Source organism: Lepidothrix coronata, unplaced genomic scaffold (genome assembly GCF_001604755.1).
Source record: "Lepidothrix coronata isolate B3197 unplaced genomic scaffold, Lepidothrix_coronata-1.0 Scaffold84, whole genome shotgun sequence".
NCBI lineage: Eukaryota > Metazoa > Chordata > Aves > Passeriformes > Pipridae > Lepidothrix > Lepidothrix coronata.
Window position 1 is genome coordinate 2,509,813 of NW_016690264.1, and position 23,333 is coordinate 2,533,145.

At 45.5% G+C, this 23,333-nt stretch overlaps 2 protein-coding genes across 4 annotated transcripts in view; both read left to right on the top strand.

Moving 5' to 3' along the window:
- The first annotated feature begins 1,850 nt into the window (after positions 1-1,850).
- Positions 1,851-7,636, top strand: CCDC51 (coiled-coil domain containing 51). Of its 2 annotated transcripts, none has more exons than XM_017820621.1 (5): positions 1,851-1,882; positions 3,267-3,519; positions 3,655-4,001; positions 4,338-4,502; positions 5,705-7,636. In XM_017820621.1, exons 3-5 carry the CDS (start codon positions 3,684-3,686, stop codon positions 6,479-6,481), a joined length of 1,260 nt encoding a protein of 419 aa, XP_017676110.1. In that variant the 5' UTR covers positions 1,851-1,882; positions 3,267-3,519; positions 3,655-3,683; the 3' UTR covers positions 6,482-7,636. The 2 variants fall into 2 exon arrangements, with proteins under 2 accessions (XP_017676110.1, XP_017676111.1); XM_017820622.1 differs by lacking the exon at positions 1,851-1,882 and adding an exon at positions 1,979-2,184.
- A 5,790-nt stretch (positions 7,637-13,426) lies between these two features.
- PLXNB1 (plexin B1) overlaps positions 13,427-23,333 on the top strand; it is a 74,918-nt gene continuing 65,011 nt past the window's right edge. The window contains exon 1 of one of the 2 annotated variants that reach the window (XM_017820655.1): positions 13,427-13,473. The gene's annotated coding sequence lies outside the window, so the exon portion shown is untranslated. The remainder of the gene's footprint in view (positions 13,474-23,333) is intronic. The other variant, XM_017820654.1, reaches the window with a different exon arrangement.

Below are 23,333 nucleotides of genomic sequence, written 5' to 3' on the forward strand. Positions count from 1 at the left end.
GATTCCATGGACTCTTCACCAATCCAGTCCATGTCTCAACTACCTTTGTAACTGCAAAGCTTTCCTCTTCTTTCAGTTAAAGTTTCTCTTACTGCAATGTTACCCTATTACTTCTCCTACCTACTCCTCACAGAACAGAATATTCTGTTTCTATCTCCAGGTTTTCCTGTTTGTTGTTTTATGTGCTATAGGCTAAAGTGTCTTTCCTAATAAATTAATTCCTCACATTTATTCACTTCTGTGGGTTTTTTTCTTGCAATGTGTTGCCCCTAAGTACTTGCAGTACTGCAGGGCTGAGAGGAAAAATAAATATTACATCATGTTTAACACACAAGACTTTTTTTAATATATCTTTATGATTTTCTTCTTTTGCAACACCTGATTTTGCAGCTGTTCAGTATACGATCCTTTCATGTGGACCTGCAGTTTAGACAGTCATTCTGCTCATATTTTATAACTTCATCAATCTTTTCAAAGAAAGGGATTTAGCATATATGCTTAATTAAATAATCCATTTTTTTCAATCTTTCCCCGATTTGTTAAGATTTCTTTGAGCACTAGTCTTGTCTCTGACAGTCTGTGGCTCCTCCAGATTTTCTGTTTCCTACCAAAAGAATAAGCCATATTGTCAGTCAGTCAACCACCCAAGACACCAATCAAAATATTACTCAGACTCTGATCAAATACAAAATCCTTCAAAACCTCACTCAGCACACCCTTGCAGACAATGCTTTGAGAGTGCAGCATTTCAGCAAAATGCACCATCACCTTCTATCACCTTCCAAGGCCCCATTCTTGCCTTGCATTTGAGAACACTACGTGATTTGGCATCAATAACCTCATATCTCCTGGGGTTTATTCTCATGCACTGAGCACTGCCCTGCTACAGGAGAGAACCTCCTTTGTTTGCCAAAGTTTTATTAAAATCTACAATGGCTGTTAATTTTTACGTTACTATAACTTGGATCTTTGTAAGCCCTTAATTGGTTCTACCATTTCTCTAACAATAAAGCTTATTTAGAAAGCTATGATTTTTTCCCCCTTTTTCAAAGAGACACTGTATTTGCCTTTTTCCAGTCAATGGTGCCTCATCCATCATCCACTATCCTCAGAAATAGCAGCTGACACCCATACTCTGAGCCCTTATGTTTGAGTATCTCTAACACACGATCCACTAGCACTTAATTTATTCAAACTACTTTGTTTGTACCCTGTCTCAGGCTCCTGGGACCAGAGTGATTGTCTGATAGACTTCAGATCGCAGCAAGGGCATTCCAGGCTCCTCCATTAGTCAGCACTGATGCATCCACCAGGAACAGGGGGGGGATGCCACCGTAGAATGGTTTGGGTTGGAAGGGACCTTGAAGATCATCCAGTTCCAACCCCTTGCCATAGGGAGGGGCCATAGAGAGGGCCACGTCCAACCTGGCCTTGAACACTTCGAGGGATGGGGCATCCACAACTTCCCTGAGCAACCCGTGCTAGGGCCTCACCACCCCCGCAGTGAAGAATTTTTTCCTAATATCTCATCTAAACCTACTCTCTCTCAATCTGAGGCCATTCCCCCTTGTCCTGTCACTGAGATGCTCTTGTAAACGTCGGGGAACACCCCACGCAGCCGGGCCCGCCGGGGCTGAGCCCCCGGGGCCTCCCGCGCCGCCCTACCTCGTCCAGGTCCTTCGTCTGCTTCTTCGGCTGCTTCAGCGGCTTCTTCTTGCCGCCTGCAAAGACAGAGGACACAGTGAGGGCCGGGCGGGGCCGGGCGGGCGGTACCGGGGGGTCCCGGGCCCGGCCTTACCCTCCCGGCCCGACATGGCTCCGCTCGCTCCGCCCGCCGCTCCCGCCCCTTCCGCCGCCGCCGCTTCCGCCGGGGCCGGGGCAGGTACGGGAGCGGCGGGGCCGGGCCGGGGGGCGGCGGGGAAAGGGCCCCCGGGCGGGGAAGGGGAGGGGACGGAGGGGGTCGGTCATGGGGGAAGATCCGGCTGCGGGTTGGGGGCGCGCGGCGGGAATTCTGCGTTCGCCTTTTTTTGGCCGGGATGAGACGGGACCCGTAAAAACGGGTCTGGCTCGGCACCGGCTCTCGGTGTGTGCGGCAGCTTTTGGAGGCGTGTTTGTGAAGGGCTGCAGGCGGAAAAAGCGTTTCTTACAAGGGAAGCAAGAGGGGAGCCAGGCAGGTTATCTCAGGTTAACCTCTCGTAACTTTCTTGTGTCCTGTGAGCTCAGGCTGAGATCACTTTCTTCACTGGGTGTATGTGATTTGTCTGCATAGAAATTCTCCTTAAAATCTCAGCTTTCTCCCTCTTTTTGCTATACTCCAATAGGCTGAACTTTTGCTAAAGCTCTTCGTGTAGTAATGCGATTAAAAGAGGGGAATTTTGCAGTCTGGAACAGGCAAAGTTGAGCTGAGGTTTAGTACATGGCCTGCAACATAAGAGTAGGTGTTGTAAACAGGGACATGTGTGAGTGATGCTGGAAGGAGAGAGAACTCACTTCATTTCCATGCCTTCCGGGTTTGATCTTACGTGTTATGCATATAAAACAACTGCTAAGATTTTCATAGTGCCACTTGGCGTTATTACTATTTGTTAGAAACACTCAGCAGGGAATGAACTTGTGGTGTTCAAAATTAGCTAGCCAGCTAAAAAGCTGATGAAAAACCACTTTCCAGTTGGAACAACCCTTTCTTGTGGAGATGCCTGTATAGCCACCTAAAATTAACATTGTTTTATTGTTTTAAAATAATTGAAAATACTCTGCAACAGCTATCAAGCTTTCTCAGTAATTCCTGGTTTTATATTTTATTAGTCAAACCCTAATATAGTCATACTCAAATTTCATATTAAACCTTATTTGAAAGTTTTCCTGTTTCCAGTTTTTTGAGGAATGTACTCAGTAGAAAATTAAGATCATATTTACAATAGTAGACAATAAACCATAACTAGCAGCCTGCTTTTGCAGCGTAGGCAAGAATTTTAAGCTCATTTTAAAATGCAGCCCAGCTGTGTGTTCATTACATGAGATTTTTCTGATCTTGTGACTCTTCCTTTTGTAGGAGGTGCCTTTTCTAGGCACTGTCATGGGAATACTTCTTGTGTTCAGTTCAGCATTTACGTGTTTTTTATTTGTCTTTTATTTTTTGTCTGCACACCCTTCAACACATCAGGTATCTGGCACAGTGTAAGATAAAGGAAATGATTGAGCCACACCACTTTTATTAACAAGATTTTTTCCCCTCTCTGTCTTTTTTCTTTTTCTGTCTTTTGTAGAGTTGTGAGTACCTGTGAAACCAGGTGTGAAACCACAAGGCAGAATTTCATAGTGCAGTCACTGCTGTGCTGAAGCACTAAATTCTTCTGAAGCTACTCCTGCTGGCCCTGGATCTGCACATGACTGGTGTTCACGCCGTGAGTGAATTAATAATCAAGAAGCATGAAGCATGGTGGGAGTACTTCCTAACAGCAGAAAAGCAGGAATCTGTGGCACAATTGCACTTTATTGAAATAGTGGAAAGTTTTCTAGGTAAGCAGTGGTGTAAAACCAGCAATGGTTTAGCCATTCTTGAATTGGTTGGTTTTGGTACACGTGTAGTTAGTTTTAAGAGCTATAAATCAGCTATACTTCAATAGCTTCTATTTTTCTTCTTCTTACTTGTAGCACATTTACTCAGTGATTAAGTTGAAGACATGGGGCCAATGAAATATAAATCAAGTGTGTCCTCAGTGTCCTGTGGCCTGCAATACCACCATTCATTGATGAAGTGGAGTCCCAAAATGAATTTACATGTAGTGAGGACTTACTGCTCCTCAGAGCCCAAGAGGCCTGAAGCCAAGTCTGCCATAGAAATGGCCATGGGCCTCCTTCATCGGCTCACAGAAACTGGGACTGTGATGGGAAAAAACTCCCTTCAAAAAGTGTCTGCAACATGCAAGAATTGGTGGGACAGATATGAAGAGTTTGTTGGAATTAATGAAGTTCGAGAGGCTCAAGGGAAAGTAACAGAGGTAAACATGAAGATAATGTGGAATTTTAAAACTTATGAGTTTAGCTATGTGTAGCAGAATCACTGGCTGTGAGGCAGGAGAATTCTCCAAGGAGAATCATGTCTTTTTTTTCTGCTTTGACTGACTGTGCAGGTACTGTGAATGTGTTCCAGGCTATGCATGTAGTAAATAGAGTTTATCTCTTGGATTGAAATGGAGTGTGGTTTGTTTTGTTGTTGGGTTTTTTTTTCCTCCCCCCGACCCAGGTCCCCCTCCCCCCCCAAAAAAAAATTGTATGAATAGCAATATAGGTCTGTATGGTAATAAGTTTCTAAAATAAATGCTCTTTCTTCTCAGGCAGAAAATGTCTTTATGGTAGCTCGGGGGATAGTACGAGAGGCTCGTGAAAATGTAGAAGCCCAACAGATTAAACTGAAGGAAATTCGGGACCGCTTAGACAGGGTCTCTCGGGATGACACCCAGTATTTAGAACTGGCTACTCTGGAACACAGGTTGCTGCAGGTAATTTGTTGGTACTTTAGCATTGGCAAATATGTTGAAAATTTGTGTGCTTTGCTTCCATCACTAGTGGCTGTTTTTGTAGATGCAGTTCAGTTCTGAAGAAAGTGATCCGAGTTAACTTCTTAGGATCCTTGCTTTAGTTAATTATTATCAGCGGTTTGATCCACAATGCAAATTGTATATGTTAATGCTAAAATAGGGTAGTAAACTTGGAGAAGAAAACTGCAGATAATGAGCCTAGAGAATTAGTTGTTGTAGTGGTGACCTGTACATGAGTAGTCAAGAAAAAGCTGCCATTCAGTGAATTAACCTTCCATATGATGAGAGAAACTCTTTCTGGTTAATCCATGAAAATTCAGCTGCTTTTTCTGTGGCTGTGACACCCAGGAAATCCAGATGAAACTGCAGGAACAGCAGGAGCAGGCTTGGAAGCGGATACACTTGTGGCAAAGTTCAGGCAAGGAGTGGGTACCAATGTCTGAGAGAAAACTGAGCTCCTGCATCAGTGGGTAGAACACTGGGAAAGAACTAGAGAGCTGTAATTGTCTAAATATGGGATCAGATTTGTCTGGATGAGACTTAAAGAAGAACTGAGCTCTGCATGACCGTGAAGAAGGGTAGAATTCAAGTCACTGCTGTCTGTAAGGTGGTGGTGCCATCTCACAAAGGAAATATGTACTTGGAAAATAATTCAGAGAGAGGCAGGAAGAAAGGGAAGACGTTTGTCTGTAAGAAGGGTAAAGAAGAGAATGCAGAAGAATAAGAAGTGTGTTCATCAGATGAAACTATCTGAGATGTCCTTTTCAGTCCTATTTTCAGTGCCCTCTGAAGGGATTTGAAAGTGAAAGGTGTAGTAAGGGGGGTGTCTGGAGAAGTTATCAGGGCTGAAAAAGTTAACTCATACCCTTTTTCTGTCATCAGCACTTGACAGATTTTCATGTACAGGATCTTCAGCTGTGATTCCTGACAACCTTTTCCATTTCTCAATTTTGACTTAAAATGATGTCTCATTGACTTAAGTAGGATTAATAAAGAAAATCCCACATTTAAGGGAAAATTTCTGAAACTGAACTAATGGATGTTCCCAATTTTCCTTCCTTCATCTGCATCAGGGTTTCGGGGTTTATGGGACTTCTTTAATTTATTATAGACTATATAGCTTCATATTATACCTTCTCCTTTAATCACTATATTTCTTGCAGGAAGAGAAGAGATACCGAGCTGCATATTTAAATGCAGAAGAATCAGAGAGAGAAAAATTCTCTCTCTTCTCTGCAGCTGTAAGGGAAAGCCATGAGAAAGAGCGCACAAGAGCTGAAAAAACTAAGAACTGGTCTATTATTGGTTCTGTGCTGGGAGCCGTTATAGGTGTTCTGGGTTCCACCTATGTAAATCGAGTAAGGCTGCAAGAATTGAAAGTCTTGGTGCTTGAAGCACAAAAGGGCCCAATAAATTTACAAGAAGCCATCAAAGAACAGGCCTCCAACCATTACTCACAGCAGAAGGATCTCAGTGATGTCATAGAAGACCTGAAAAGTGTGCTGCAAACAACAGCATCGCGAGGAGGAAAAGAGGGCGCTTTGTTAACTAGAGAAACCAGGAATGACTCCATAAAAATAGATTCACTTTTAACTCCTTTAAACGAACAGCTAAACTACATTAAACAAGTCAGTTCATGTCTAGGGAGTTTACAGCAGCAGTTTAACAGTCTGCAGGAAAGTATCGCACAGGTGCTGTCTGAGATGCAGAGTGTCAAACTCGCGATCCACTCCAGACCTACGGAAAGGGTGATCCCAAGGTCTTCAGGGGAGGGCAAGGGCCAGGCTTCTGCTGTGAGAGATGTGATTTTAGAATTGTGTGATACCGAGCGGAGACTGGAGACACAAATCAAGAGAAGTTCTATTTACAGCACTGCACTGACATGTGCTATGTTTGCTATTACTCTGCCTGTACTCTATATTATACTTAAAGGGAACTGATCCCTGATCAATTGCCACAATTTACTAGATTAATAAAGGTAAACTTGCACTCTAAGTAGTTAGAGTACAAGTCCAAATAAAGCTGCCTTAGCGTTTCTTGTTATGCCTTCTGTATATCTGAAAAACTTGTAAAGCTGTGCTCCATCTTCTGCTCCAAGATCCGTGTTAAGTCTCTGTCATGTGCTGTGTATTTAACAAGCAAAGGAATTGCCACAGTTGATCTGTTGATTTCGTTCACTGTTCACTCTTACTGTCTAGTCTTGTATATCAAGACAGCATCTCCAAATGGCCCTCTGAGTCCCAGATTGCAGCCATGGGGCCCCAAATGGCCCCCAGCAGACCCCAGGTTGTTCCCCTTGTTGCTCCCAATGCCCATGTCACCCCACAGCGGTCCCAAATGTCCCCATCAGGTTCTAATTTACCCCCGCTGGGCCCCAATTTGCCTCCCCACTGCCCCCATTTGCCCAAGACAGGCCCCGTAGTGTAATCAGGTACATCCCCAGACACTCTGACCCAGCCTCAGCCACATGCCCTTACCCAGCCCCGACCCTCAGCTCCATGCAGCAGGCACTGCCAGGGCCCATCAGCTGCAGCCCCTGGCTGCCTTCAAGGCCCCTTGAGATTCTGGGCTTCAGACACGTTTATTGCTGGCACAGCCAAGTGTTGGGGCCCGGCCCCATGGGCTCTGATGTCCTGCCATCCCCACTGTTCCCCTCTCCCCAGCTGGGGGCACAAGGAGGCATCATCTTCCAGTGGCACAGTGTCAGAGCTGAGCTGAGGTGACACCCCTAAGTCCTGTGCTCCCCCAGAGCCATCAGTATCTCCCCACGGCTCCTCTTCTTCTCTACCAGGACACCACAAGGCTCTACAACCTCTGCACTGCCCAGCACTGTGGCCACTGCTGGACCAAGTGACAGAGCCTGGGGATATACATGATACACGAGACATGCTGTACAGACATGGGACCTGCATTGTACCTAGAACTAAATAAAACCAGAAACAAACAAAAAACTTAAGGGCAAAAATTTCTACTTGCTTGGTAAAATGACTCCTAATGTTTTGTGCATGGACAAACTGCAAAACTGTGAAGAAATCATGAGCAAAAGTAGAGAGGATTACACGTGAGGCGTTTAGATCAACGATAGAGTAAAAGAATCATTTGAACTGGAAATCACAAATCCAGCTCCATAACGAATGGTGGAATAAACAGTATTAGGAATGAACTGTGATGATTCACTACCTGTAAGAGAGATGAAATGTGCAAAAGGTGGTTTTGGGAAGCTCCACTGCTGATTTATATATTGAGTGTTTGGAGTGAGAAGTGAGTAACAAGCATTTGTCGGGGCAGAAGTTTGATCTACTGGCTTGAAAACTGGGATAAAAATTCCCATACACTTAGCTGTGTCAAGAAGTGTGCATACAGATCAATAAAATTTTTCAAGTCTATAAGATTTCATTTTATCATTTCACAAATATTTGTACAGGTTGTACTTCTTGCAGGAGCTTGATAAAAATAAGAGGCAAGTGTGTAATTAAAGGGGAAGGAATAGTACAATGGTTCTATTTGTAATTTGCCAGCACTAGTCACTAGCCACTAGTCACAAACGGAATTTTATTCTAGTTTGTTTGGGGTTTTTTCAGTCTAATGATATAATGTAGGGCCTCCTTACTATGTAACTGGCTGAATTTGTTATTCAATATCACTGAAAGTGTGGATTATATATATATGAACATGGCTTTTAAATGTTGAATGTCAGGCAGCTAAACTTGAAAGTCACGGCAACGCTCACTGAATTGTACTTGGTGGCATCAAAAATGAGCAGAGATCTGAAGCTAAACTTGTGTACAGTACATGAGAATAAAAACCCAAGGATGGTTTACTGCTCTAAAGAAGTCTGGTTTTTACCCTTTTAAAGATGGTATTATGATAGTCAGTAGCTTTAGCTCTGCAGAGAGTTACAGGAAGCAAAAGTCAGTCAATGACTGTATGAGCAGTCAATGAACAGTAGCAAATCAATCTGTGATAAATGATTGTTTGAAATAGCCTAAAGTTTGAGAAGAGCTGGAAGGTGTGATACGTATCAGGATGAAAATAACAGGATCTCATCCTTTATAGGGAGTTTTGAAGACTCAAGAATAGATTCTGTGTGCAGCTCTGTACAGCTGGCAAAGCTCCTTGTTCCAAGCGATTACTGTGGTTCGCTTAGTTCTGCTCTTCTTTGCTAAATCCTCGTATGTGAAGTGACAGCAGAATAATTTCAATTAGGAAAAAACCCTTGTAATTAACTGTGACTATATAATAATTAGGAGAGAAGATTTGTGTATTCCCTCAATCCTGGATTAATCATCACTCCGTTGTGGCAGTGATCTAAATGTGTAGTTTGGCGCTGCACCGTATGTGCACCCCAAAGCCAGAAGGTGTGGCTGCAGCAGTAGCAGCCATACCTGAGCTGGCTGAAGGCAATATCCAGCAGAATGCTATAACATAGATTATATGTATAATCTGCTTACTACTTTATGCTAAACCTTTGTCATGGTAATGCAGGTGGCAGATACATGAGTTTGAACAAAACCAGCACAGCTCTCTGGGGGTGTTTACCTGGGCACTCACATTAGTTCAGGTACATTTGCAGTAGCAACAGTGATTTACACAAAGCCGAGGGACATCTCAGTGCATGTTTCCTGATGATTCAGCCAGGATTAAGTGAATACTTTGTTGCCTGTGCTCTTCTGGGCTACTTCAGTTAAAAAAAAAAAAAAAAAAAGGCATTCTGTTGTTCTATTGCATACCTTTGGGTTGTTAATAAGGTTCATAATAGATGAGTTTACCTCTGGAATGAGGGTTCTCAGCAGAAGCTCTCCTCAACAAGTAGGTTCTGCTTGCCACAGCCTTTTGAGACTTAAATTCTTGCTCTTTCTATGAGCAAAGACCTCTCTCTGGGCAGGATGGCTCAGCCAGCCCTGTGTCCCAGATGTTCATCAGTCTGGGGGAATGGTGGTTGCAATAGTGTGTACAGATCTAGTGAGGCCAGGGACAGACCTGGTTACTGTGTGTAGGGCAGAGGAAGCCTGCGCTGATTCGACTTAATTCCACTGTCTGTCAAGACGCAGAAGCTAAGCTAGAGAGGGAACCTTAGAGCAACAGGAAGCCCTTTGATAGACATTAACTATAGAAAAATGAGAGGCAGTGGCCTGAGCTAAGCTATTTTGAGTTCTTACTGCTTCATGAGAAACCACTAGTAACTCAAAAGCAAACAGCCTCGTGGCTATGGAAATAACTTTGAATGAGGTCACTGCAGACTTCTAACAGTAGGTACATTCTGAAGAGAAAAGTTGCCATTCCTTCACTCTGAAAGGACTAGAAAATGTTGCTTATGAAGGCAGGACAAAAGCAATTATATGTAGTGTCACAATCAGGATATATGTATTTATTTATTAACACTTCAGTTTTGACTGTTCCATTCTAGGATCCTGGTCGGAAGTCGCAGGTGCTGTTGTTGATTTCTTTGTAACTATTTGTCTGGAAAAGACAGTTCCTTTCACAAAATACCTTCCAAAAACAAATACTTCCCTCTTTGTTGAGCTTAGGAGTGGTAGAGATGTCCTGTTTACCTCAGAAACAGGATTGAGACTTGCAGTAGGAGTGAGGTTTGTTAGCTAGGAAAAGGGAGACAATGCTGGATTTGTCCATAATATATTTAGAACTGTACTTTATTGCCAGATTTCTGCTAGCAAGTTATATTCATAACCTTCCTCATAAAACATAGAGAAGTGCAATTTCTGGTGCTTGGCAATTCTAAAATCCAAGAGGGTCTGTGCTCAAATACAGCAGCAGAGCTCCAAGATAAAGGGATTGCCACAAGCATCCCAAGCTTGTTTTGCTGAGTTCTGCAGGGAGAAAAGTAAACCTATGCAAATAGGTGTGTACTCAGAGTCTCTTGCTCTGCTCCTGAAGGTTCTGGGGTGCTAGGCACTGCTTGTATTCAAAAGCAGATCCTTGAACACTGGCAGACTGCTGTGAGCAGAACTGTAGGTACCCAAAAGACCATAACAAAGACCTTAACGCTGTTTCTAAATGTTCTGACAAACTGAAAGCTTGAAAGAAACAGAGTCAGGTATGAAATAGGGTAGATATAGTTAACCTACTGTTGGTCCCTGAATTACTGCTCTAAATGCACTTAATTCCCAGAAGCTATAGACAGTATTCACACATCCCTTGTGACTTTCTTAACCCGTCTCATCCCCTGCTTGGAGGGGAGGAAGAGTGAGAACAAAATCAAAAGGAGCATAAGCAGCTGCTAGCCTTGTGATTATCATAATAGTTATGTAAGAAACTTAGCTAACCTGCTTAGAACCAGACATGAACAAGGGCTTTTATAGAAGAGGATCCTTTAGGGATTTAAATATATTTTTTTAAAAAAAAGCTTCTGAATAAATGGAAATCAAAAACTGTTTAAGTTTGTTCCTCAATATATTTGCGTTTTGTGTGATATGATTTTCAGCTGTGTAATGTTTGAGGACAGCTTTTTCTCTAGAGTTTGTTTGGGTTTGATTTTTTTTTTTTTTTTAAGAACTGTAAGATTTTTGTGCAGAATGATCAAAACTCCTCCCGGAAGGGGGAGTGCGTAATCCCACATCACTCAGGAGGGCTGAAAGTACAGTAAGAGGGGTAGGAGGGGAGCACTATAACATCCTTAAAGTGCACAGAAACTCTTCTTGCCCCGCTCCCAAAGCAGACCCTGCAGCCAGCTCCCTGTACCAGCCCTGCCATGGGGCAGAAAGAAAAGCTGCTCCTTGCCAATATGCTCTCATGGGAGTTTTTGCTGCTTTTTAAGTGAAGCTTGCAGATGTTTTTTGCCAGACGGAAGGGGCTGCAGGTTGGGACTGGCTCTGGAGGAAAGGCACAAAGAGGATTAGCGTTTTGAGTCAGGAATGGGTTGGAGCAGAGAAAAGTTGGGATTTTTTTTTTTTTTAATGCTCTTAGTCACCAAAACTGGATTTTGGTGGATGCAATTTGAGTGCAGTTAAAATGTCTCTGATTAGTGAGATGATAATTCTCTGTTCAGTGAGCTCTAAGCTGAAGAGTGATTCAGGTGGCTTTTTCTGTATGAGGAGAAGAGCAAGTAAGGGATCATCTACTCATGAGAGTCCTCATGGGCTCTGCATACAGTAGGCCCCAAGGACTCCTCAGCATAATGAAGCACCAAAAAGCAAGGGTCCAGAGAGGCAGCCGGCAGCTGCCTCTGCAATAATCCTTCCTTTGGGAGACTGTGATCATGCTGCCAGATCCTGGGGACTGTTCTGCATCTCTAAACTTTCAGACATATTTTTTCCTTCATAAAATAGTCTTTTTGGGGGTTGAGGGTGGGAGTACGATAGACTGACGTATTGTAACAAAGAGAGTAGATGTTTAATGACACTTCTGGACATGGGACTTGTACCAACTATGTTCCTCTGAAATGCCAGAAATGTATGTGGGAGGGAAGTCTGATTCAGACTTTCAGAGCAGCTTTATGTCTTCAGCGGAGATCTGTATCTTCATCTGTAGCCAAAAAGGAAAAGTGATGGACACCCCTGGAACATGCTGAACTCTATACTTTGCACAGCCCAGGCCAGTCCACTCTTCCTCAGAGTTTGCTTACACCTCCAGCTCCTGTATCACTTCTGCATGTCCTCAGATACGTGTTCTTTTTCCAAACAGTATTTGTGGCTGGGTGCTTAGGGCATAATTTCATCTTTTGTCCATGGTCTCCAAACATCTGGCAGTCAGCTCAGCAGGCAAATGACCAGTACTTACAGTTGGTCACTGCATGTATAGCAAGTCAGTTGTTAGACTAACTGTATATTCTCTGATCAACAACACAACAGAATGCAGCACATCTGGGGAACACAGAAGTTACACTGTGAGCGAGAAAAATGGGAGCATTAATTCTGTCCCTCTGTAGAGCTGTTACTGACAGAACTCACCCCTAATTCAGAGACAGGATTTTATGCAGTCAGTTCTTGAGGGCAAGAAATGTCTTTGTCTCTTATACAGAGCACCAGCCTCTGCTCTGCTCATGACTGGAGCTTCCAGCTTCACAGGAATAAAAATCACAAAACCAGCAGTCAGTTTATATTACACATATCACTTCAGGCGCTTCTGCTTTATGGTGCTTTTGTCTCCACCGACTTTCAGGTGGAATGGTATGTCCTTGCTGTTTTGCAACTGGAGATAAGTATGCTTTTGTCACATTCTTCAGTCTCGCTAATGTGCTGGTTCACAAATACTCTGCAACTGGGAACTGGGCTGTGCCTAAGTCTCCCGACGCTGTGTGTGTCCAGGGTGACTCCTAAGTAGGTACAGACCGGGTTCGCTGTCAGGTTTGCTGCTGTTTTGCTCCCTGTGGCCCGCGCCCGCTGCAGATTCTCGCTCCCTCGCGCCTCTTGGCTGAGGACAGCCGAGTACAAAGCCTTGTCGAACCCAACAACAAAGTCGCATCGCTACAAATGAAGAGAGGAGAGAAACGCTGCGATTTCCTCCAAAACTCTCAGTGTTAAGCCCAGCTCTCACCAGCGGCGCTGCGCCCTCGGGCCGGCCGGCAGCCGCCACTCGTTTTGGCGGCAGCGCCCAGAACAGCCTCCCCTCCCCGGGCCTCGCTCGTTAACGGCAGAGGCCCGTCGTGCCGAGGGACCGAAGCCCCGCTCCCGCCGCCGCCCCTCCGGGCCGGGGGTCCCGGGCACGGCCCGCGCCGGGGTCGGGGGCGCGCGGGGGGCGCGGGCCACGCCCCTCCCGCGGCAGCCAATGGGGTCTCGCCGCCAGCCGCGCGCGTGGGGGGGGCAGAGGCACCCGGCGGGCGTGGGGGCGTGGCCTCGGAGGAGCGGGCGTCTCCTATTGGCGGAGCGCGGCAGGGGGGCGGGGCGGCCGGCGGGGGCGGGGCCGGCGCTCCGCGGTCGGTGCGGGCAGCGCTCGGCGGCGGGAGCGGAGCGGAGCGGGGTGGCCGCCGCGGCAGGTGAGGGACGGCGGGCGACGGGGGCTCGGTGAGGGGGGTGCGGGGTTGCCACCGCCGCCGCCGGGACCGGCGCGGGGCGGGGGAGCGCTGCCGGGGGTCATCGGAGCCGGCGGCAGGTGCCGCCCGGGGGCCGCGCTTTGTCTCCGCGTGGGGGGATGGGCGCGGCCCCTCCGGAGCGGCGGCGCCTCCCGGGCGGGGCGAGGGGGCTCCGGTGGGCAGGGAGAGCCACCCGGCCCGGGCCGCCCCCGCGGAGGGCTCTGCGGAGGAGAGCGTGGGGGTCGCCGCGGCTCCGCGCCCCGCAGGAGGAAGAGGAGGAGCGGGCGGCGGGGCTGGCGAGACCCTCCGCCGCCGGCGGCACCGGCGGGTGCGAGGGGTGGTGGGACCGGGCGAGCCCCCCGCGACCTGGGCAGGGCTCCGAGGGAGTGTCACCGGGCTGGTGGCGGGGCCGCGGTCGGGCAGCCCGCACGGCAGCGCTGGAAGGGGTGCCCGGCCCTCGCCCCGCGCCTGGGATGGCACTGAGTGGTTGATTCCTGTTGGTCTGGAGATCTCATTTTCCACCTTGAACGCATTCCTTTTGGAAGAGTTTGCAGCAAGTGTTTGCGTCCCCCCCTCCCCGAGCAGGTGTGTTTTCTGTTCCAGAAGTTGCAATTTGAGCTCTTTCTTTTCTCGAATCTAAACTTTCTGTTGCTGCTGCTTTATCTCAGGGCAACAGTCTGGAACAGGAATAGTCCTGGGGGAATATCTGGAGTGCTGAAGGAAGGGGCTACAACCCTGCGTCTTGTAAAACAGCGGGGTCAGTATTTTACTGAACAAGTGCCTTATTCTGTGTGAGGCTGAATGTGATCTGCTCATTTGTGGCCTCCCTTTTTGAACGGGGGTCAAAGGAGTGTTTTGCCTTGCGTATAAAATGCAGAAATCAATGACTTATATTAACGATGTGTCTGTGTGACGTCAGGAGCTAAGCCAGTGATGAAAACAGTCACCCCGAATCAGGAGGAAGCTGATGCACTGAGCTGTTGTGCTACGTGGTTTTGCATTCTAATGGGGAAATTGGTGTTTCCCCTTATTACAAATGGGGCATGGAATTGCACAGGTTTTAGTAGGGTCACTTTGAGAGGTCAGGAATGTCTAACAGAATCCCAGAGAGAAGAAAGCAAACAGGTTATGGACAGAAAAGAATCTGGCGGGGAAGGTGACTCGTGGGTAGTCTGGTGTTGAATGGACTGTGTCCATGCTCATCCACACCTCTGTGTAGCAGAACTGGAATCTGTAAGCCAGGGACTTGCTCTGAGTTAAGATTTAGGTAGAAAGCATTTACCATAGCATGATCATATATGGAATTTTCTCTTAAAATTTCTTCCAACATGTGAAAAGAGTTAGGTTAGTAATACGATTAACAATATTTAATAAGATTAAAATCACCAGCATAACTCTCTTGAGAAAGGTGGGTGCAGACTGTCAGCAGTTGACACTTAATCTCTGCTTTCTCTCACATGAGTGCTGTGAAGAGTTTGGGCTCCAAGACTCTGCCTGCTTTTCAGAACAGAAAAATTCTGTCCTCGCCTACTGACAGCTCAGGTATTGCCTTACCTTTCATGTCCACCAACAGCATCATATTCCCAGCAGGGCCACGGGATGTTCCCATATAAGGGCAGAGGGAATAGCTGACAGAGGGCTGTGAGGAGCGTGCAGAGCCATTCCCTTCGGTGCCAGTCTTTGTGTGGAGCAGGGTTGTTGCTGCGAGTGTTGCTGCTGCTGGCACGCTTGGGCTTTCCTGGCAACGCCAGCAGAGACTGCAAGGAAACAAGTCTGAAAAGTATCTGTTGCTGCCGAAGGTGGCCCCGTGAGCCTGGTAAAAGGCTGCCTGCCAAATAAGCAATGCCAGTTGTATGTTGGGTGTGCTCTGAAGGAAAAAGCACCCACCCAGGTTGCCTGTGTGGGGTGTGTGCTATCCAGCACTGTCCAACGGGAAAACAAAAGTATTTGCACTTGCTGTCTCCCACTATTGCTATTGACTTTCTAGAGGGGTTCCTTTAGCCAGCAGTGATGGGTACAGGGAGGCATGGTATCTTTTTCAGCAAAAGTTTAGTGTCGGCTGGGGAGAGAGAACAACAGATGAGGGGAAGTTCAGAAGATGAAGCAGCCACTTCCCACAAATTCTTGGGATTTTTTCTGGTAAAAGCTCTACTTTGGGCAGATTGACATTATTTCTCTTGTCATCTTCCTTTCTGTCTCAGTCCTTCCTGCTGCCTGTCAAAGCAAACTCACAAGGACTTCAGTTTCTCCTCCTCACTGACAGCCTCTCCATCTGTTCTGTTTTTGTTTATAGCTGTTTTTTTTTTCTCCTGAAACTTCAAATTGTCTCTTGTAGCCAAGTTCTAAGCTGAGCCCTCCCAAACTTGCATAAGGGTATCCTGGAGGAAGATGATAGGACTTTGATTCATTTCAGCTTGCAGGCTGTGCAGGGTGGTAGCAGTCAGAGGAGACATGAGCCTGCCTGCTTTCTCGTAAGAATTAGCCCTCTAGATATAAGCTAGTTTCAGAAAGCAGGGTTTGGACTGGTGCCCTTTTTGCTCACCTGGATCTTCAGGGAAACGTCTTTGTGCTCTGGATGCTGGGATCTGGTGTGCTCTACTGACTCTCCTTTGCATTCCCCATAATCTTTTAAAGCCCTGGATTTGGTTTGCATTTATTTGTGGTTCTTGTGAGTATCTGATTGCAGGATTACTGTATCTGAAAGGATTCATCTTCTGCTGTTCATCAAAACCACAGGAGGGCTGCTTTTGCCTTTATGGGAATGTGCCAGCTGGTCTTTCATTGTGCTGGTATCATTTTCCTTGTCCTATTATTGGAGGCGTCTTTGATGACCTGATGGTTGCGATGATGTCTTTAGAGAAGAATCATATTGATCGTTATTTGAGCTTTGTCTGGTTTGGTCTCGGTGCCGGAACACAAGTCTTAGAAAATTCTTGCATGTGTTTTTCAGGAACAAGCATTTGAGACATTAGGAGCATGTGCACGGTCTTGTGACATGATACCATTGTTCCGGAAGGCAGAGCAGATGCTTGATTTAGTTGGGAAACAGTAAACTCATGTGTTGCATGGTCTTTACTCCAGCACAGTGGCGAGAGCCAAAAGACCTTTCCCGTTGGCACACTCGGTCTAAGAGACTCCCCCAAAACAGCATGGAGGGGTTTTTGCTACCTGCATAGTTCTCTATAACCATACAGAGTCAGCCTGCATGCCATGGTTTGCTACAGGGATAACTGAGATGCTCCCCTGCTTAACAAGCTGGCTGGGGTTGTAGTTGCTGGAGCTCAGACTTGCAAAGGTGAGAAAACATGAAGCAGGATGTTTGGACCTGTACTGACACGCAGCCCTGACTAATGGAAGAACCACAGTTCTTTAAGGCTCTGCCTTTTCTCCTCAACTGCTTAAGTAATAAATGTGGGGGACTTGTTTTCACTGCTAATAATTTTTTTCAGCCAAGTAGTAACTAAGACATCTGAGCTATTTTGAGGTTCCAGGAACCAGTTCCTTTTCATTAACTAGAAGTAAGTACTGCCTCCTAATGCTTGGCGGGGGGTGGGGAGGGAACAGAAGAAACAAATGGTGTCAGTTTGGCTGGATTTTATTTTTTTTTAATTGAATCAATTTTTAAAGGGTTTCTAATATCCTGAATTTAATTTTAGAATTTCACTTTCAAGTCCTGCCTGCCCCTCCCAAGAAAAGAAAAGTGGGAAAAATGAGATAGAAAACTTTGTGTTAGCATGATCTGATTTTAGATGTTGATCAAAATGTGAAATGAATCTTCAAATGAGACAGATCGTAAGGAAATTCCCAGAAGCCAGACTTTAATCTCATCTGAACTTTAGTGATTTGCTTACAGTATAAACACTGCAAGCACTGTGAGGAACACTTCTCCTGTGCCTGGCAGAGGTGTGAGGTTTCACTTTGCTTTTGGCTTTGAAGTTTAACTAGAGAACAGCGTGGAACCCCTGGTTGAGTTTCCCCAGCCTCTGCTCTGCACTGGCTCTGCCGCTCTCAAAATTCTTGGAACTTCGTAGCTACTCCCTTTGAAGAAATGATAATTGTTTCCCTTCTTGAAATATCTGAACATTGTAATTTTATCTTGCTACTTGTATCTATTCCCGGTCCATCTCATGTGGGAAGTCTTTTGTCCCTATGTCACAGAGGCTGTAAGTAGATTGATCTCTGCTCCTGGTGGTGGTTTAATTGGGCTGGTTCTGTATTGGGGACTGGAGTTTAGGACTTTTGTGACCACTTGCTCCGGATACCCACCTAGAATCTGTGGTGAGCCATTGGGATACACAGCTGTAAGGTACTGACTAAATGGATTGCTGTTGCTTTGTGTCTGCAGGTGCAGACAATTTCAAGCCATCATCATTCTGTTTTGCACTTTTACTAATTTAAAAGCAGTGCTGCCTTTGGAATTTCTGAGTTTCAGTGAAAAAAAACATGTGTGTCAGCTTATCTCACATAATGTAGTACTGAATAGCAATGATGGGGTTCATCCTGCTGCTGAAGTTGCTGCAAGGAGTCTTTCTTGTGTCCTACCCTTCTGTGCAGCTCTGCTGTGGCAGGAGAATAGTTGTGCCTGGGACTGTGCAGGTGGGGGAAGCTGATTGTGTTCAAGCATTTGTCTATGCTGATGAAACTTGTTTTCTGACTAAATTGCATGTCATTCTATAAATAGGATGGGTATGTTTGACATCTTACCCTGTTATAATAATTCTGAAAATTACTACATAGAAGTAGTGTTTTCAGCTGAAGGCTTCTGCCCATATATGTCCATTTCAAAATGATTTTTTTTCTTTTAGCTTTCCTGTACCACACCATTTCACATTTTTGTTAAGAGGCCTCCCTGTTCTTTGTGTGGAGTTACCTAAAGAACTGGAGTGGCACCTGTTTCCCCCTCTGGTCCGACTCCTGAAGACTGTGTGATCTTGAAATCTCTCTGTGCCCTACGAGTGCCCATGCCCCCATCCTCCTGTGTGAAGCACTGAGGAATTTTTGGGTTCTCTAGTCTCCATAAAAAAATGCCAACCTCTGTGAACACCTGGCCAAGCAAATGCCTCAGAAAATGCTCCTTATGGTGCCTGGCAAGTGCGCTGTGCTCAGCTGGAAGTCGTTCAGACAACAAGAATTTCAAACAGAGGAACCAGAGCTTCAGAGATGCTCCTGCCAGACCAGACTTTGTTAGAAGCAGTGTCCTCACTGAAGCTGGTGTAGGGTTTTGGACAGCTTGGAGTTAATGGCCCTAAAGCAACTCCCTCCTTAGCCCTTTCAGCTTTGATACCAAGACTTTTTTTTGCATCAGACTAACCTTCTTAAAATGCTGGAGAGAGCAATTCTGTTAGTGAATTACCTAATAGGAAATTCTCATATATGAGAGCATTTTGGTAAAACTTCTGTGATCATCTTTTTGCTGTCTTCCAGAAACCAGCATCATGAGCTCTTCTCACCTGTCCTCTACCGTCTCCTACCTTTAATGTAGCCAAAAAAAATGCACGTCTGGAGAGCTCTAGTGCAGAAGCAGTTCCTGGACTTCTGAATCCCACTGCTGTCAATGTTTTGATCTTTATTTGCTTTCTGCTTGACTTCTTGCATACAGATTGCAGTCCATTGCTGAGTGATTCTGCCCAGGAGAATGGTAAAGCGGGTGTGCAGCTGAATTAATTGCATGAGGTCTGTGTGTGCCACTGTGGGAAATGGAGAAGTAGTAACCAGGGGCTCTGTTTATTTGCCAATCTTTTTAGCCAGTTTAGCATTTTGATGGAAATTGCTGAAATGAGGCTGCAGAAATGTTGAAGTACCTAGAGAGACTAAGGCATTTGTGAATTTATGTTCTGGTCCTTAGCTGAAATGCATTTTGAATTGCATTTCATGTCACCTTGCAACTGTTGAGAGAGATTTAAGACCAAGATCGCAAGGGCTTTTTGCTTTTTGTCCTGCATGTCAGTCCAGCTTTCTCATGGCTCCAATGAAGAGGTGTGGTTCCCTTGTGTGACTGTGCCTTCTGGGGCACTGCTGTGCCTGCAACGGGTAACACTGACTCTTACTGTTTATTTCCTCCTTTGATCTAATTTTTTTCCTCTCTTTTTGGGATTTGTAACCAGAAACCGTTCTCCAGATGTGCGACAGCCAACAGAGGTGCATGTGCAATTACAGAATGGCCCTGGGTGATTGCTACCAGCTTGTCCTCTTGGCAGCATAGGCAAAATTTGAATTGGCAAGAAGGCAGAGCAGTCCTTGCAGCACTGTCATCCCCCAGTGACTTGGTGTGCTAAGCTCCTTGGCCATGGTAACAGGCAGTTGAAGTCCCAGTGCTGGAGTGTCTGGTTGTGCTCTGTGCCCAGCACTGCTGAGATGATGCAGAGCTAAAGAAAAAGGAGTGACAAGGCAGAGCAGCTGCCATACAAATGCTGCTCTTGCTCTCTGCGCTGCCAAGAGGGCAGGTACCTGCAAGGTGACCTCCCACAGCAGCAAAGATGGGGAGAAGGGACTGTGTGTGCTGGCAGTGTGGCCATATGAGCAGCTGCACAGGACCAGATGAAAGAGCCATTTAGCCTGTTTTGCTTTTTCTGGGCTTGGGACAGTCAAGTCTCTGTCCTCACAGTGCCCAAGTCACCATGGCCCCTTCCTTCTCCACACTGAACTGGTCTACAGGGAAGGTGAAAGCCTGTGTCAGTAGCCTCAGTAACAAGCTCAGCAGAGTGCCACAAATCTAAAGGCTTCTGGGGGAGTGCTGACAATCATGCTTTCTTGCTTATTATATTTTAAAGCCGTTCCTGTGTATTTTAGTGGCAGTACTGGGCTGGATATTTGAACCTTGTAAAAGCATTTTCTCTTTATAAAACACAGGCAGCCCACTGCCACTGACGGTCTTGCAAGCAGTTGTTCTGTTTCACTGTGGGTCTGAGGCCTGTACATACAGGCTGGTGGCATTATGAAGCTTTCCTTAACAACCCATATTGATAATGGCCACTGTTCCATGATGCTTAACTAGACTTCACAGTGCTGTGGAGAGCTGTCTCTTTTGACGTCTGTGAATAAATGTAAAGAGCAGAAAGAGTAGACAAGCTGATGGACGTATCTCAGACTCATGTTATTTTGGAACCAACCATCCAAATACATCTACAGCATCCCAATGTCACGGACCTGCTCTAGCAAGAGCTCTTGCCGTGGATCTATGAATGTCAAACTCGTCAGCTACAGACAAATAACATCTGAATAGTGTTTACCTTCTAGAGGATGACAGGGGTGGGGGTCCTGCTGGGAGGAACTTGTATGCTGGTTCTGCTCACACAGTCCCAAGAAACATGAACATTACTGGTAAAGTAGTTTTGCAGTTCCATGTTCTGTTGCTGATCAAAAGTTTGTGTCTGTGCCTGGTGCAGGTGTTCAACAGCAGCATGCAAGTCCCAGGATGCTGCTGCACTGAGCAAAGCTGTCACAGGAGAATGACCTGCACTTGCAGAGTTTTCATCCTTTTCCTGTGTTGCCTCTTGAATATTTGAAAGCCATTGGGCTGTGCATCTGCTTCCCTTCCTCCCAGTGCTGCCAGCACAGTGTAATCCTAACGGGTGCTACAGTGACAATTACAGGCTCTGTGTTCTCTGCAGGCTGCCAGAGCCTGTTGGCTCATCAAAACACAAATGACACCTGGCTGCTCAGCCCTAGGATTGTAATCTGCATCCCCAAGTGCACCATGTAGGAAATACCAGAAGGCACAAGGTCCTAATGATGGAACTTTGCCCAAAATGCAATGTGTTTCTTTTAAGCAGGTAGAAATTATATGTATGCAGTGATTCACGAGGGAATGGTCTCAACCAATATAAACACATGGATCATCTTTGTTATTTCACCCTGTAATGAAAAATACATCTCAAACCCCTCTTTTCTGCATAGAGGAAGAATTAAACTTTTTGTGCTTGTCAAATTGTTATCTCTGCTGGGAACTGTCCTCTGTGTTGCTGCTTCACATGACTGAAATAGAACTGTTAGTTTACAAATTGGTACCAATTTCTTTACCACTTAGTGACCTATAGGAAGATTCGTGTTTGTCTTCTGTATATGCTCTGAGAAGTCTTGTCCCTTTGGCCTCATTTGGACAGAAAGGTGAAAAGCTCAAATGGAGGAAGAAGAATTGATCTTTTGAGAGCTCTTTTGAGAGCTGCAAGGAAAAGTATTGCAGGAGTTTCCTTCTAAGGGAGCAAAACACTTCCTTTTAAATGAAGACTCTATTTACATGTGTTAATTCCCTTTGGTTTTTCTGTGGGATGGAAAGGTCACTGTGTGTCTATCCAAGCTATGAAAAAAATCAATGGTTTAATCAATTTCTAAAGTAGATTTAGTCAAAGAGACTACTGTGGTGTGGCTTGGGCTTTTATGTGTGAAGGTGTCCCAAAAAGTTGCTAGAAAAGTCAATGCAGGGCATTGCTGCAAATAAACTTGCAGAAATTATAGGGGAATTTTCTGTCCCATTCACCATGTCCACGGGGTGTTTTTTTTTCCCTTGCCCAGTCCCAGCGTGGCTTCCTCCTGGTGTTCCTACTGAAAGAATAGATCGCTGAGAGCAGATCAACAAAAGCAGTCATGCAGTTCACTTGAGCGGTCATGCATAAATATGAGCAGACTTTCTGCTGTTAAAACTGATGGGTAGCCTTCCCTGCCATCAGTTTTCCATAGGCTGCTTGTTCTCACTGCTTGGAGCTATGTTGAGGATCAAACAGACAGAAAGGTGTTGGTGTTCCTGGGTAGCTGGGCTGGGGGCTTCACGTGGCAAGTAAATTTTTCTTGCTTTGAAAGTATGAAGGTAAGGATTGGTAAAAGCCACATGTCTCATTCTACACTGTTGCCTTGGAATTATTTTCTTCTGAGTGTTGTAACAGGCAGAGCCCTTCCAGCTGTCACAGTGACCTGCACCCAAACCTTGCCCTGTGCTCCTGCCTGCACACGGAGCATAACTCTCTGCCTTGTGCTCTTTGCCAGCTTAGATGTGCATTTGACATATAACACAAAATGAGAAGTGTCACTCAATGGAAATGCTGGTTGGAGGTGGAAGTTGAATAGGCCTCCTGCTAGAACAGAAGTAGGAGGAGGTACTAGTCCTTGTGATATGGAGTGCCTGGTTAACACCTACAACAGATTAATGCTTTTCATTCAGTCATCTTGAATAACTTTGGGTCTTTCAGGAGGTTTGAGATGGGTAGTTCTTGGGTTTGATAGATACCTCTGAAGGGTTTGGTTGTGTGAATAGTAAGAAAGAGCAGCTGGAAAGAAACACGGCAGCAGGTGACTGTTCATGTAATGTATTCCTTGGATGTTTGACTTGGAGCCATACAATAGTATGAATAATTGATCTGTGCCAACATCAACAGCCTACCTCATAATTATTTAATTTTAAAAAAAGGCTGTTGCATCTGAAATCACAGGTTACTGGGCACATGTCAGAAAGTTGTATTCCTAGCAGGTAACTTCACCAAGCATCAGTACTATGCTCTGCTTTTCAGTAGTTCATCAGTGTTCTGAAAATAAGTCTAAAGCCACTGCTAACGATGATTCAGCAGAGAAGCAGGCAATGCTGAGGGGAAATTCAAAACCATGGCTGGAAATGACAGGTATGTTGGGATTTTCTTGCTTGAAGATACTGAATAGTACACAAGTCTTTGGCAGAGTGGGGAACCAGGTGTTGAAGTTTTACTTAAAACTTTTGGAGAAATAATTAAATGGTGACTAAGAAAGATACAAGTTCCTTTCACTCAGTACAGTCAGATAATTGGCTGTTAGTGAACTGATATGATCTTTGCAGTCTGATTTCTGTAGCTCCTTCATTA